The 14,732-nt window shown below is 40.1% G+C and overlaps 1 protein-coding gene across 2 annotated transcripts; it reads left to right on the top strand.

The window, feature by feature from the left end:
- Positions 1-10,520: 10,520 nt before the first annotated feature.
- On the top strand, positions 10,521-14,058 carry ZBTB21 (zinc finger and BTB domain containing 21). 2 transcript variants are annotated; one of them, XM_009703866.1, is made up of 2 exons: positions 10,521-12,102; positions 12,706-14,058. In XM_009703866.1, exons 1-2 carry the CDS (start codon positions 10,521-10,523, stop codon positions 13,695-13,697), a joined length of 2,574 nt encoding a protein of 857 aa, XP_009702168.1. In that variant the 3' UTR covers positions 13,698-14,058. The 2 variants fall into 2 exon arrangements, with proteins under 2 accessions (XP_009702168.1, XP_009702167.1); XM_009703865.1 differs by having other exon boundaries at positions 10,521-14,058.
- The last annotated feature ends 674 nt before the right edge of the window (positions 14,059-14,732 follow it).

The following is a 14,732-nucleotide window of genomic DNA, read 5'->3' as shown; positions in this document are numbered from 1 at the left end:
GGGTGCCTTGGTGATACCGGCGCTTCCCCCTCCGCGGGCGGGGCTGCTCACGCCTCTCGCCGGGCAGGTACCGGCTCTGATCGGAACTGTAAATGTAGCAGAGGATCCGGGAGGGCTGTACCTCAGTGTTACAGGCCCTCCCCGGCGCGACGTGAAGGGAGAGCCACGCTCGCCTGCAAATTTCAGGGCGGAGGGCAATCCCGCAAGGTTCCTGCGAGGTATAAGTACGCGCAGGTGTTAAACAAAGTGTAGCTTTACTAGCCCGAGCGCTCTTTAGCTATATTATTCATGAGTAGGAAAAAGTGCATCTCATAGTCCGGTGGAAAAATCCTCTGCGCTGTGTACCAGCGTGTGCGATGCATTGCAGAAAGCGGTGGAAGGTACTGTACCCAGTCACGGCTGTTGGAGACAATTGTACTTTAATGCTCTTTAAAGTCCAAACTATCATTCTATGTCCAGATTGGATGCGGCTCATATAAAGTATTGAACGGCAGGAAAATTGAATTGAAAGGAGTTGTTATGAGACAGGAGATATTGTGGAATTTCGTTGTGCGCTGAGTAAGCTCTTCTTAATAATTAAATGGCACTTGTTTTAAAAGCTATTCAGGTTTTTTTATTGTTGGAGGTAGGTAGGCTGTAGGTATAAGAAGAGATTGTGATGAATTACATAATCACACAACTTTTTGTGAATACAGTGAACATTTTGTAGTTGTTGAGATTTTTATCCTAGATAAATGTTAATGTGCAAATAGATTTTTTTCAAGTTTTTTTTGTACAACAAAGCTTTTGATATTACATCAGGAGTAGCAGATACATATTACATGTAAATCTGGTACTGCTTTATGTTTGTATTGCCTGAACACTGCCAGTTACAGTGTTCTGTTCTGACTTTGCTCAAACTGACAAACTAACTGCTTTGACTAAAATTTTCCACCAGGGTCATGCTGATGTTCTTGAGGGGAAGTTTTGAGCAAACTTTAGCAACTGTTTTTGTAAACCTTGTTTGCAAAAAACAAATTATGTGGCCATCTCTTGGGTGGAAGGGGATCTGACATCCCTTTCTCTCAGAAATTTTATTACCCACATGCTATACCTTGTAATCTCGTAAGAACATTTGGTTTACTCTACCTGTAGAAAATCCACCCAACCTGACTGGATTGTGAACGCTTAAAGAACTGTCATTTGCATGCCCTCAGGAGGGACGTGCAGGGAGATGTCACAAATTACAACCTCTGGAGTTTTCAGCTACAAGGATGTGTGCCAGACCAGGATTTATCAGGGATTTCTCTAGCTGTGAACTCCCGTGAGCCTGCTGGAGCCAAGATAACCCCTGGGGATCGAACAGAGAGTGAGTGACCATATCTCCTGCTCTCAGTGGTGCTCTTGTTCCTCCACTAATTTCAACATTGCCTTGTGATCCAAAATAGCATTAAAGTTGTAATGAGTTGAGTGCTTTTTTAATGCTTAAGGTAACTTATCCTTTAGTACGTATTAGCACTCATTTAATATAAAAAAAAAGCAGTAGCTCCTAAGATGTTCCTGAAGTGCTCTTTGTGCAGTGCATTTAATGGTACACAAGTGTGATAAATGTGAACATTTGTGCATCCTCTTCCTACTGTGTAGGTTCCAAGTGACAGGGTGATATGTCAGCTGACTGAAATTCAATACGCTTCTCAGACTGAAAACCCTCCAGATCTCTAGAAGCTTGATATCACTAAGAGATTGGGTTTTGTGAGTTCATGTTTTTTGTGTGTGTGATGCTAGAGAATACTGACACATGGAGAATTAAATAGTTGGTGCTGTGATCATCTTCGTAGTAATGACTGACTATGCTTTCCTTAAAATTAGTTAGAGGCATGCCAATATTTGGGTTTAAAAGGACAACTTTACAGAAAACCTTGAGCTTTCATAATGTAGTGAAGTTGTTTCGTTTTGAACTTCAGTAGCTGTGAAGCAGTTACAGTAAAAACCATCAAGTCCCATTATAGTGTTCAAGGTTTTGAAAGTTATTTCATCTAGAAAATAGTGGTAACTATTATAGTCTATAAACAAGTGTAGACTTAACAAGATAAAGGGAGGAGGAGCTGGGGAGAGGAAGCTGGGCTGTAAACCACCATGCACTGGGAGGTATTGTGCTGTGAGTCACACACTACAGTTGCAGTTATTTCCAGCTCTCATTAAAAGATATTCTCAACTTTTGAGCAAGTGAGCCATTTCATAATGAACTCTGCTACATTTAATGATCCGAGATCCTTGAAAGGGAAGGAAAGAAAAAAATCTTTAGAGGCAGCAAAAATCATTTGTTGCAAGTGGAAGGACTGCAATACACCCTGCTTTAAAATAGATAACTCTGTGCAGAGGGAGTTGCTTTCCCCAAATATTTATGGTGTAGATTTAATATTAGTCTATGTACTGTAATCTTTTTCCTATTGTTTCATTAATGATAATATTTAAGACAGGAGTTCTGTTACATTTTCTTTCACTCATCACTGAAATAAAAAAATAATCTGTTGTCTTTGCTTATTGGCTACTTTATTTATTACGTTGTTATAGAATAGTTCAGACATATTTTATGAACAAGAAAAGAAAGTCTTGAGCAGCTCTTTTACCTTCCTAAACTCATTCTGCCTCCACCACTACCACCATCAGTTCAGCAGTATTACAGCCCATCAAAAATAAAGTTTTAAAATCGCCTAGTCGTGATTGTTGAGGGGGGGTTCCCTTTGAGATTTAGTGAAACACCATACCTTTGTGGCACAAGATCTTTCCATACAATCTGTGACGGAAAGGCATGAAAAATCCTTTGGCCAAATAATTTCAAAAAAATGTTGTGAAACTTGTCCTTTCCTAGTAATTCATATACAATTGAATTGCGTTCTTCAGGAAAGGAAGAAATATTTTCCCCTTTTTTGTTTCGGAGCATTAATCTCCTTATCCATGGTTTATCCTACATCAGCACTTAACAGTGTGAGTAATCTTTAGGTTGCAATTCATTCTCAGTAATCTCTTTGATAAGCTGTGGTTAGCACAGGGACAGTTCTTACATGGGGGACAGTGAGTGTCCCTGCCATCCCCTCGTCCTCCATCCCTCTGACATGATGATTTCCCTCTAGCACCCCGTGGCTCACGGATAGGCCAGCACCAAGCCCGACATCAGAATCTGATGGAACTAGGAATGGGCCAGTAGTACCAGTGGGGTGAGTGCCCGCCAGCTAAAACATTAGAGCTACTTTGGGGTGAACCATTTGGCATTCTGGTCTGAATACATTTGTGAATATCTTTGGAGAAATTTTCAAAAGTAGCGTACTTGGTACAGTAAATATACCTCTCAAAAATCCTTTTTAAAGTAAATTAAGAAACAAGGAAGGAAAAGCAGCAGAATTACAGTGATTTCTAATCACTGTTTGCCACAACTTAATCTACCTGTCACAACCAAAAGGAATTAGTTTGTTTTGTGCCAGGACATAACTCTGAGCGCAGTCCTTCAGCTGTTGAGATCAATGGCCAATTTCCCTAGAAGTTTAGTAAGAATAGGACTGGCTCCTTTCTCATAAATACTTTTGAAGAATAAAGAAAAAATACAGTGTTCTTTTTCATGGAAGAGGTTTTTAAAAATCTTTTGTTTTAAAAAGTATGTGAGACGTTGCCTACGTCCAAATGCATGTGGACTTTGAGTAAGCTGAGAGTCTTCCATGTGCTATTCATGACCTTGTAAATCTCTTCTGTAAAACACATGTAAAATTGCTGTTGTCTTTCCCCTTTTACAGTATCCTGTATCATCTTCCCAGTATCTTGCCCATATTTAATGATGGGCTGAATGGTATTTTCTTTGGATCCCTTCAGTGGGTGGAAGATACTTGCGTTCTCTGAATCATAATTTTCTCACTTGGCAATTTTTTAGGCTCAGCTTTTGTATTCTGCGTGTTTCAGATTAAGTGCATGACTTTTTCCCCCATCTCTTGTTTTCTTATAGAAACCTCAGTGTAAAGACAATTCTGTTGATAGAGAAGTACATTATATGGGTATAATTGGCATCTCTTCCCATCTAAAATATACTATGCCTGTAAAAAGCATCTTTATATTAATAGAAATATGCCCACAATTAGGGTTTGTCATTTTCACTATACCAGCAAAAGTAAAAGCAGTATGTAGACAAGGTTTCATTGTGAATTGAGCCAGTTAAACAAAGAAAGAGTGGCTCATATAGTAAAGCAGATGATGAATATTATTCAGTTTGGTAGGTATATCTCAGCGTTACCAATAAAATAAGGAAGTCAACCTGTAGAAAGAGTACAGGTCTACACATTTTGTATGTGTCTCCCCTTCTTAAAATTCTTGATTTCATGCATCTCTTACCAAAAAGCCATATGAAATATTTCTGGGGGTGAGGTTTTAGTAGGTGTTTAAATTGCGTGGCCATCAAGTCTTTCAGTCTTGTCCCATCAGAGAGTTTAATGGCGATGTTACAAAACTCAAAAGAACGAAAACTGAAGAACTCCTTTGGGAAAAGTATTTTAAAACTTTTTAGATCCTTGATTTAGTTTACAGCAATTTGGATGAAGAGTTACGCACATTTCGGTCAAGGCATTGAGGCCAGGACATTTTCTCAAACTGTGTTTGATGTGTTTTAATCTTCGTGAACGGTTTCAAGAAGAATCAGAAAAGCTCAGCACCAGTGCACAGTCCTGCCCATCCCTTACATCCTGTAACTGCAATCCCGTGGTCAGCTGGATCAGTTTAGTGATCTGACAGCAAGCTTGTCCTTCCTTAGTCGGGGAGAAGACATGGGCTGCTCCTCGCAGGAGCAATCCCTAGTTAGACTGGACTAAGAGTAAGACAAAATTGCACCCTTAGCTGCTGCTTGTTTGCAAACAAGAACAAGAAGGACAAGGTGGAGCTTTGTGGTGCTACTCTGATGTTTTGTAGTTTGCTGCAAGTCGGGAGGAGCTATTTTGAGTATCAGTTGGCAAAACTGTAGGTATGATCTGAATGTGAAAAGTAGCCTCTAATTTCTAGGAGAATTTCTAGTCTGTATCAGGATAACTGCTAATTATTTGTCTCTAGTGGAGGGCAAAATAGAGAGACTGTGCAATATTATGGAATTTCTCTTTTGCTCTCCCTAAATTTCTGCTTCTGTATGTGTGGAGGATAAATAGTTGGAAATTAATACATCAGTTTCACACACGAGCAAATATATATTATTTATCTGATTTTATGCCTGTCTTCAAGGCCAGGTTGGATGGGGCTTTGAGCAACCTGGTCTGGTGGAAGGTGTCCCTGCCCATGGCAGGGGGCTTGGAACTGGATGAGCTTTAAGGTCCCTTCCAACCCAAACCGTTCTATGATTCTGTGATTCATACCGGTGAGTCGTTCCTTGCTGCTGACCTATTGGAAATGAAAAACATTTGTCTTCATGGAGAAAGTTTGCAGTATTGTCTGCAGTGGGAAACAGCAACAGCAGTTGAAATCACATTTTGTTAAATCCAGGAAGACAGAGTCCCGAACTTGTAGCAAAAAATTACTCAAATATTTAGTTAGAAGAAGGTTATAGAAGTGCGAACAGTTTTGCTCTGCAGGTTTGGAGCTGTTACGCATAGATTTTGGGAGTGTGTAGGGGGAGGTGTGTGTAAATATATATGGACTGTAGGAGAGTATCTATGTTGCAAAGGCTGTTGATGGGAAATGAGGCATTTGATAAACTGTTGTCAAACTCAACTAATAAAATCCAGCATAGGATCCTTGAGTAGAAGTTTAAGCAGTGTAGGTTTCTTTTGCATCTGGACTCTTCACGAGTAATGGGACTTTCCCCCCGCCTTGAGTCTGAGATAGCACATGAATTACCAAAGCCATCAAATCCTCTGCAAAGCGCTCACAACTGAGTGCTACATTCCTGCGTTTCCGGGGGATACCCCAGGAAGTCCCTTGTATTTCTCTGTTGAGTCTTACAATCTATGTTTCTTTGTATTTTTTTCAAGGGTTTGCCCCCACCATGCTTCTTATGTACGTTTTCCCTGTTGAAACCCCTGTTCAGTCTCCCTTGTTGCCTGTTTCCTCCTCCTTCCTTGTATTCTCTGCTTCCCACTGCAGTTGCTCACAGCCCTTGTGCCTCCTTGCTGCACCATTGCATCTATTAAGTGTTGCAGAACATCCTCTTTCCCACTGCCACCCCCAGTGTGCTATTAACACAGCTTTAGCTGACAGCTGTGTCCTTGTAATGGAAGTCAGCAGGCAACACCAACATCTTCTTTTAGTTGCTTGTGTGTTTGCAAGTGTAAGCTGTTACGCTGAAATTGTTCACGCAAATATCTGCCTGATTCTATTGGTAAAATTTCAGCATTGATGACTTCATTATTTCTGAAGGTGAAGTTTCAGATGGGCAGAGCTGATTGAACAACTTGCTGACAAAGACTGGGTAATTTCTTGGCTTCTCTTGCTGCAATTCTGATGCTCCTCTGACCTCTCGGTGAGCTGATTAAGCTCCTAACCTATAAAACGGCAAACATCTAAAAAGCTGGCTTGATTTTGTTTGTTTATTTGTTTTTTGCTTCATTTTAGGGAACTGAATCAACTTACTGGGAGGTGAAATGAGCAGCAGAGCTGGTGAAAGGAAGAGGAAGGTACCACAGGGTTGGAAGAAAGAGATGTGAGAGTAAGAGACAGAGGAAAGGAAGGGGAACTACCACTTCAAAGACAGGTAGCTGTTGAAGGTGAATAAACTGCTGGGCCAAAGATTAAGCTTTTTCACCCTTTTCTTGTGAAGGGCTTTCCTGAGTAGATATTTCCTTTTTGCAGAAAGTAATTTTGAAATAGTAGAGGTGTCTTTTTCTATCCTTGTTTAAAAAAAAAAATAAATCTTGTACCAAATACGGTACTGAGGTTTCTGAAATCTGGTTTGCTGAGATCAGTAGAGGACTGTTGAAGACTGACCCTAAAATCTCTTCTTGGCCTCCTGAAGGAAGGCTGCAGGTGCTCCTGCTGCACTTGCCCTGCCTGGGTCAGAAGCCTTGCTGTCACTGTTCGTCCTGAGGACTCCTAGCAGCTGTAGCAGCTGCTGTAGCATGTGGCACCTGCACACAGACAATGGGAGATTTTCTGATATGCACTGACTCTTTCTGTGATGTCACCCAAACATCATGGAAGAAAAGAGGAAAGAGCTTTGTTTCTAGTCAGTAGTGAAGACGGCTGGAAAAAATGTTTGGAGAGAACAGAAGTCAATTACCTGGAGGAAAGAGCTTAGGTAGTTAATGGCAAAATAATCTTCAGCTGAAGAAGTATGAGCCCTCAAACACCTGGAATCAAATCTAGTATTACAGGAGACTGCCGTAGTTCTGTTATCTACACAATAGCTGGGCACACCTTTTGTGTCAGGGGTGAGCGCAGTCAGCCCAGCATTGGCTTTGATGACAAACTGTTGTAAGTTCTTGTGTTCCTATAGCTGCTCCGCTACCACCATTTGCTGCCTCTTCGGTTATGCCGATGCAATCATTCTTGAGGTTGTGGTTTAATATAAAAATTGACCAGTATTTGAAAAGAAATATTATTTGGTTTTTATTTATTGTCTGATCTGCTGTGTAATACAGGCCTGCAGATACTTGTACTGGCACAGCTGAAGGAGAAGTGAACTGCAGTGTGAGCAGGTAGGATGAACAAAAGATGTCTTGGATCAACTTTGTTACTGAAAAATGTTCGTGTAGTGAAATTTTAATACCTTGTACATTTACTCTGGTAATCTTGGAGAGTTTTTTACATCTAAGTATTTCAGGCTTTCAGATGAGCTGTGTAAATGTCTTAAAATGGTTCTGCCAACTAGTTCTGGTTTTGCTTCTTAAAGTATCATAGCTTGTTTTATTTCTGAGTGTTGTGTTTAAAGGCTATTAAGCTGAAAGTCAAGCGCTTGAATTAGGAAATACCAGGATTAAAGCTGCCTTTGCAGGATTAATTTGGTCCCTTGCCATTTGTGTATGTTGCAGCCTTGGTTACTGTTAAAGTGACAGCGTTACATTGCACCAAAGAGCTCTGCTTCCTGCACTGGGCAGAAGAGACTGCTCTGAGAATGAAAAGGGGGATTGTAGTGGGATACTTATCTCTGTCCTGTTTAATGTAATAAATTGAAGGCGTTCTGTGAATAAAAAAGGAGAATGTGGAAAGAAGGATGGGTGACTATTGGATTCTGCTTTAGACATGTAGATTTTACACCCATCTCTACTAATAGCATTACTGTGTTACGATGGACAAAGGAACACATAATAATTACGTGGTGTTTATTCTGTTAGTGTCTTAAAGCGCAAGGCCTGGGTAACGCAGATGAAAATAAAAGATTTGAAAATATTTCAAAACATTTGACTAATAAACTCCTTTTCCACTGTGTCCTTGAAGTTTGTGTTCCGCAGCAACTTCTATGAGGTGTCTCTACAATACTGTTTTAGTTCAAGTTTCCTTCATAAGCACGCTGTTGATGTGTTACCTCCGTATACCATACTGCAGCTTGCATCCCAGATGAATCACTTGAGTTTGCAAACTCGGTTTCTTTCAGATGAAGCTAAAGGAATAGATGCATTCCTGGACAGTTGTTCTAATAACACTCCAAGTGTTAATGGGTGCTCAGACTGTGAGACTGGATTAGGGCCGGTCAGACTCCACCACTTTAAATGACAGTGGCATCCACAAAGGAGATGGGTAGCACATTCCCCCCCCCCCCAGAACTTTAAGGCGGGGAGCCCCCCCCCCCCCCCCCCCCCCCCCAGTACTTTAAGCAAAACATAGAAAGCAAACCAAACCAGATTGGTTTCTCACATTCATAAAAGCTTGACTGCTCTGCAGTTTTTAGATGGGGGGGGATTATGCATTATAACTATCTGAGATGACTTAAGGATAAATTAGTGTTTATGCAATGACACTGCAAGACACTGAAACACTCAGTAAAGACTGATCTGGTGAGGAAACAGAATTCTGCTTTTGCTATTGCCGTGACCCTATTAACTCATTCGGTAGTTTCAGATGTAGAAGTGGTAGCTCAGTCCTGTGATATGATCAATGCCCTGAGACTCTGTATGCGGCACACTTTAAGTAATTTCTCAATAATCACCAATTTAAACTTTGATCACTTATTTATATCCATTAGTTGTAAGATTTACCACCCTTATTTATTAAATATGGGGTTACAGCTTCTTAATATTGGTTTTAAACTTTCCCGTTTTGCTTAAAAGTTGATGAATAGTGAAACCTTTTTGTTGTAGTAGCATGCATCATGTATAAATTATAAACTAGAGAGTAGTTCTTCCAGCTGTAAAAAGAAGAGAATTGCTTTTAACAGACACATCATTAACTTGTTTTACTGCCACCATGGAGGAGGGTAGTGTAAAATTCTTACAGGTTAACTTGAACAGAATTGTAAGAGTGTCCATGAAAAAAAAGAAAATTGGATATTGCTGATTTCTCTGTCTATGTGCATATGCACAGACATATAGATTTCATTTCATCCCCCAGAAGGTCTTTGTTTAAACTAATTTAAAACCTGATTCTCTTCTTTTGTTAAGATATAATCAGGAGCCGTCTATTGAGTTATTGAGACATCCTGCAGTAGGGAGTGGGCTGTGTTTTGAAGCATACGGAACATGGAGATATCTGCACTGCAGTTTAATTTGTGCTTATTGCACTCTTGGATGTAACTGTTGTTGTAACAAGGGTAACTGTTCCTCAAGTATATGGGTTGTGGGCATGAAGTGCTCTTATGCTAATGAATAAAATGGGGACTTAAGTTCTCTGATTGCATTGCTTTGTTCTAGCTTAAAAGCAGGGATACTTCAGTTATAATTGTGACATTTCCAAGAAACCACACCCCGCCAGTGCAGTTATAGGTGACACACATTTGATAGCTAAAAGTATATATTAACAATCGCTTATTAAGCATGAGCAAACATGACAAATTAATCTAGATTACAGACAATAATCCCGCTTCCTTCTCCCTTCCCTGTATTAATGCCCTTTCCATCATCCTATTAAAAATGACAACAAAACCCTGTTAATTTGTTTAGTCAGCAGGAGACGGTCAGGGTTGCTTAGCTTCAGAAGGGTGACTTAGCATCACTAAGCTTTCAATGTCCAATTCAAGAGTTCATCAATGCCATTGTCAAGATAGATCTTCATAAAACTAAAGCTGAGAGAAAGATGATCAAGAGTGAAATGATTGAACTGTTCCTTCATGTGGACAGGTGTATGGCAGGAAGAGAACCCCCAGTTAGTTAGGTGTAATATTCTTGGTGTAAGATCAATGATTAACAGTGTATTTGAAAGTGGGCACCTGAGCTGGTTCTTCTCGTGCCTGTGCATCTGTTGGAGCTAACGTTGTTGGTTTAGTTCCCATACCTTTCCTCCAAACAAGCTGTTTTCTTCAGATGGTGGTTTAGCCAGTTTATGAAGTACAGAGGGATTAGGTGTGTTTACTTATTTCTAACAACAGTTCACATAAGGCAATCTACAACTTTTTGTTGTTGTTGTTCTCTTTCAGAAACATCAGAATCATGGAGGGGCTCTTGCATTACATAAATCCAGCACATGCCATTTCACTTCTAAGCACACTGAATGAGGAGCGTCTAAAGGGACAGCTGTGCGATGTTGTTCTTATAGTAGGAGATCAGAAATTTCGAGCTCATAAAAATGTTCTGGCTGCCAGCAGTGAATACTTCCAGACTCTGTTCACGAATAAGGAGAATGAATCTCAGTCAGTGTTTCAACTTGACTTTTGTGAGCCAGATGCTTTTGATAATGTGTTAAACTACATTTATTCTTCATCCTTGTTCATTGAGAAAGGCAGTCTTGCAGCTGTGCAAGAACTGGGCTACAGTCTTGGGATATCCTTTCTTACAAACATTGTTTCTAAGAGTCCTCAAGCTCCTTTTCCAGCTTGTCCTATTAAGAAAATACTGTATCAAGATGAAGATGAAAGTAATTCTCAGAAGAGGAGTGTCATTGTTTGTCAGAACAGAATTGAAGCACAAACGAAAACTATAAATCAAACACAACATGATTTAAGCCATACTTCTAAACCTTCACCCTCTGTTGCTGTCAAAACTAGCAGTAGGCCACACGTAACAAAACCAACTGAAACCCTTCACAACTTATCACTGACTGAAAGGAGATGGCTGAAAGAAAGCCCTGTGAGCCATACCAAGGTTCATGAAACTTCTGGAACTGTGGAGGATCAGAGCAGAGGTGGCTTAGTGAAAAGGAACACAGTACTGCCTCAAATGCCTTTAGCAGAGAAAGAAATTGCAAGCGATGAACCAGGAAGCAGTGGTCAGCTTTTAAGAGGAAAGGCCACAGAGCTGTCATTAAAAAGACCGCGTCCACCAGTCTTGTCTCTGCGTGGTGCATCAGAATCTGCATTTTTGTTGCGAGAGGCAGGAAAAGGAAATGGTCAAGGTGAAGACAGGAATTTGCTATACTACTCAAAGTTAGGGCTAGTAATCCCATCTAGTGGATCTGGTCCAGAAAACCAAAGTATTGACAGAAGTGGACCACTTGTAAAAAGTCTCCTTCGAAGGTCACTGTCCATGGACAGCCAGGTTCCTATTTACTCACCTTCTGTTGACCTAAAACCTTCACAAGTATCATCCTCCTCCTCACCGGGAACTAATGATTCCCAGAAGACATTTAATGTTATATCTCAAAAGTCGTCCCTGAAAGAGTCATCAGAGAAGTTAGTCTTAGATGAAAAACCACAGGTAATACACCCACATCGCCTTAGGTCTTTCAGTGCCTCTCAGTCAACTGATAGGGAGGTTGCTTCTCCTCTCACAGAGGTGCGAATAAAAACTGAACCTAGCAGTCCACTTTCAGATCCTACTGAAATAATAAGAGTTACGGTGGGTGATGCTTCAGCATCGACAAATAAAGACTTCCCTTTTAAAACTGAGGATGATCATAAGGAACCAAGTAGACTTCCAGCAAAAAGGAGATTTCAAGCTGATAGGAGACTACCATTTAAGAAACTGAAGGCGGATGAGCAGGGTTCTCCTGGGTCAGAAGATAACTTTGAGGAAGGCTCAAGCCCTACACACCTTGATGCTGATTTTCCTGATTCTGATGTCAGTAAAGATGAATTCAGTGAGATGGAAGAAGCAAGACCAAATAAAAAATTTAAATGCAAGCACTGCCTTAAAATTTTCAGATCAACAGCAGGTCTTCATCGCCATGTTAACATGTATCATAATCCAGAGAAGCCCTATGCTTGTGACATATGCCACAAGAGATTTCACACAAATTTCAAAGTGTGGACGCACTGCCAGACACAACATGGAATTGTGAAGAATCCCTCACCAGCTTCCAGTTCGCATGCTGTTTTGGATGAAAAATTCCAAAGAAAACTGATCGATATAGTGAGAGAGAGAGAAATTAAAAAAGCTCTAATCGTTAAACTGAGACGTGGCAAGCAAGGTTTTCAGGGACAGTCTGCCTCACAAGCACAACAGGTCATCAAAAGGAATTTACGATCGCGAACCAAAGGAGCCTATATTTGTACCTACTGCGGGAAAGCTTATCGTTTCCTCTCACAATTTAAACAGCACATAAAAATGCACCCAGGGGAGAAACCAATTGGAGGAAATAAGGCTCCTAAGCAGAAAGATCATATTCATATTGAAAGTCCAGTAGAAAACAAAGAAGTTTATCAGTGCCGTCTCTGCAATGCTAAGCTCTCTTCACTTATTGAACAGGGAAATCATGAGCGACTTTGTAGAAATGCTACTGTCTGCCCTTACTGCAGCCTTAGATTTTCTTCTCCAGAGCTGAAGCATGAACACGAAAGCAAGTGTGAATACAAGAAGCTTACTTGTCTTGAGTGTATGCGTACCTTTAAATCATCCTTTAGTATTTGGCGTCATCAAGTTGAAGTTCACAATCAAAACACAATGGCTCCATCAGAGAACTTTTCTTTACCTATCCTGGATCACAATGGAGAAATCACTAGTTCGTCAAGATTACCTCCTCAGTCTGAATCCAATAAAATGAACAATTTTGTTGCTGCAAAGGAAGACGCTGTATTCAGTGATTCGTCAGAACAAATAAATTTTGATTCTGAAGATTCTTCGTGCCTACCTGAAGACTTAAGTGTTTCCAAGCAGTTTAAAATTCAGATCAAAGAAGAGCCCGCAGATGATATAGAGGATGAGGTCACTGAAACAAGCAGAGAACCTAAGGAAGTAGTCTCTAACAAGGATGCTGGCTTGTGGCCCTGTGAAAAGTGTGGGAAGATTTTCACTGTACGCAAACAGCTGGAGCGTCACCAAGAGCTCTTATGCTCTGTGAAGCCGTTTATTTGTCATGTGTGTAACAAGGCTTTCCGAACCAATTTCCGGCTGTGGAGTCACTTCCAGTCTCATATGTCACAGGCTGCAGAGGAGTCCACAAATAAGGAGCCTGAGATATGTCCACCAGCTAATTCCCCATCACCACCACCCTTACCTCCACCCCCACCCCTCCCCAAAATCCAGCCTTTGGAGCCTGATAGTCCAACAGGCTTGTCTGAAAGCTCCACTACTACTGACAAATTATTTGTACCACAGGAGTCAGATACCCTCTTCTATCATGCTCCACCACTCTCAGCAATCACATTCAAAAGACAGTACATGTGTAAACTCTGTCATAGGACTTTCAAGACAGCTTTTAGTCTTTGGAGCCACGAACAGACACACAATTAGCTTTAACAGATACCTTAAAAAGCTGGTTCAGTGGAGGCTGTGTTCAGGATCTCAAATGTATGCCATATAAACTAGAAATTTAAGAGGATCAAAATGACGACGATGAAAAAATTTCAATTTGTGATGCTGCTTGAATTTGAAGATTAAAGTAAACTAACTTGGGTAGTAGGTAGAAAGCAGAGTAATTTAAAATACTATGGTCTGGGATCTAATAGCAACAGGATAATTTTTATTTCATTTAACACTGAAATACGATCACATCTGGATTGTATGCATGGATCTTCATCCTGTGATGTTGGTGTATGCGTGTGTATTATATATAAAAGTTATATATTAAACGAAAGAGCAACAACAATTTGGATTCTAACTGTGAGTTTATAGTAGTGAAATGCTGTAACCAACTTCATTATTTTTTTTTTTAAAGAAACCAACACACAAGCTCCATATAAATAGTTGCCATGCACTTGAAGTTAGGGAGGAAGAGGATGGAGTGTCTTGCCGTATTGACTTAGGTCTTGGAAACCTTTAGCAATAACAAATAAACCTCAAGTTTGAGAAATCCTGATGTTATTGGATATGAATGTTTGATATTTTAAGGGAACGTAGAATTGTTTTGTTGTTATATGGAACTTGTGCAAACTAAAATAGAATCTAAAGTCAGCAATATTATTACTAAGATTTTATATTTTAAAAAATAGCAGCAAGCCTGCTTTCAGCCATTTAATTATAAGTTTCTAAGGAAAATTGAGGGAGGGGGTACTTTGCTTTATATAATGTCCCAAAGACTAATTTACTATAGATACTTCGGTAGCTTACGTCATTGTATTAACAGCCATCGTAATACAAATGGTACTGTTTATAATATGAACTAAGATTGAATGGATGTCAGACAAGTTTCATAATTTTGTTTCCACTATTTGTACAACTGTTTGTAATTCTAACTACAAAGGAATGTATAACTATTGAATCAAGACAAGAGAGCTCATTAAGGGACAGAAGATGAGTTGTGTTTCCTACACACAGTAATAAGCTTGG

The sequence above is a fragment of the Cariama cristata genome, unplaced genomic scaffold (assembly GCF_000690535.1).
Source record: "Cariama cristata isolate BGI_N322 unplaced genomic scaffold, ASM69053v1 scaffold9977, whole genome shotgun sequence".
In the NCBI taxonomy this organism is placed as follows: domain Eukaryota; kingdom Metazoa; phylum Chordata; class Aves; order Cariamiformes; family Cariamidae; genus Cariama; species Cariama cristata.
The sequence above is the reverse complement of the archived record's forward strand: the minus strand, read 5'-3'. Positions and strand labels throughout refer to the sequence as shown.

Excerpts from the sequence above, each read along its gene's own strand:
- ZBTB21 (XM_009703865.1), top strand. The coding sequence starts at position 10,521 with ATGGAGGGGCTCTTGCATTACATAAATCCAGCACATGCCATTTCACTT.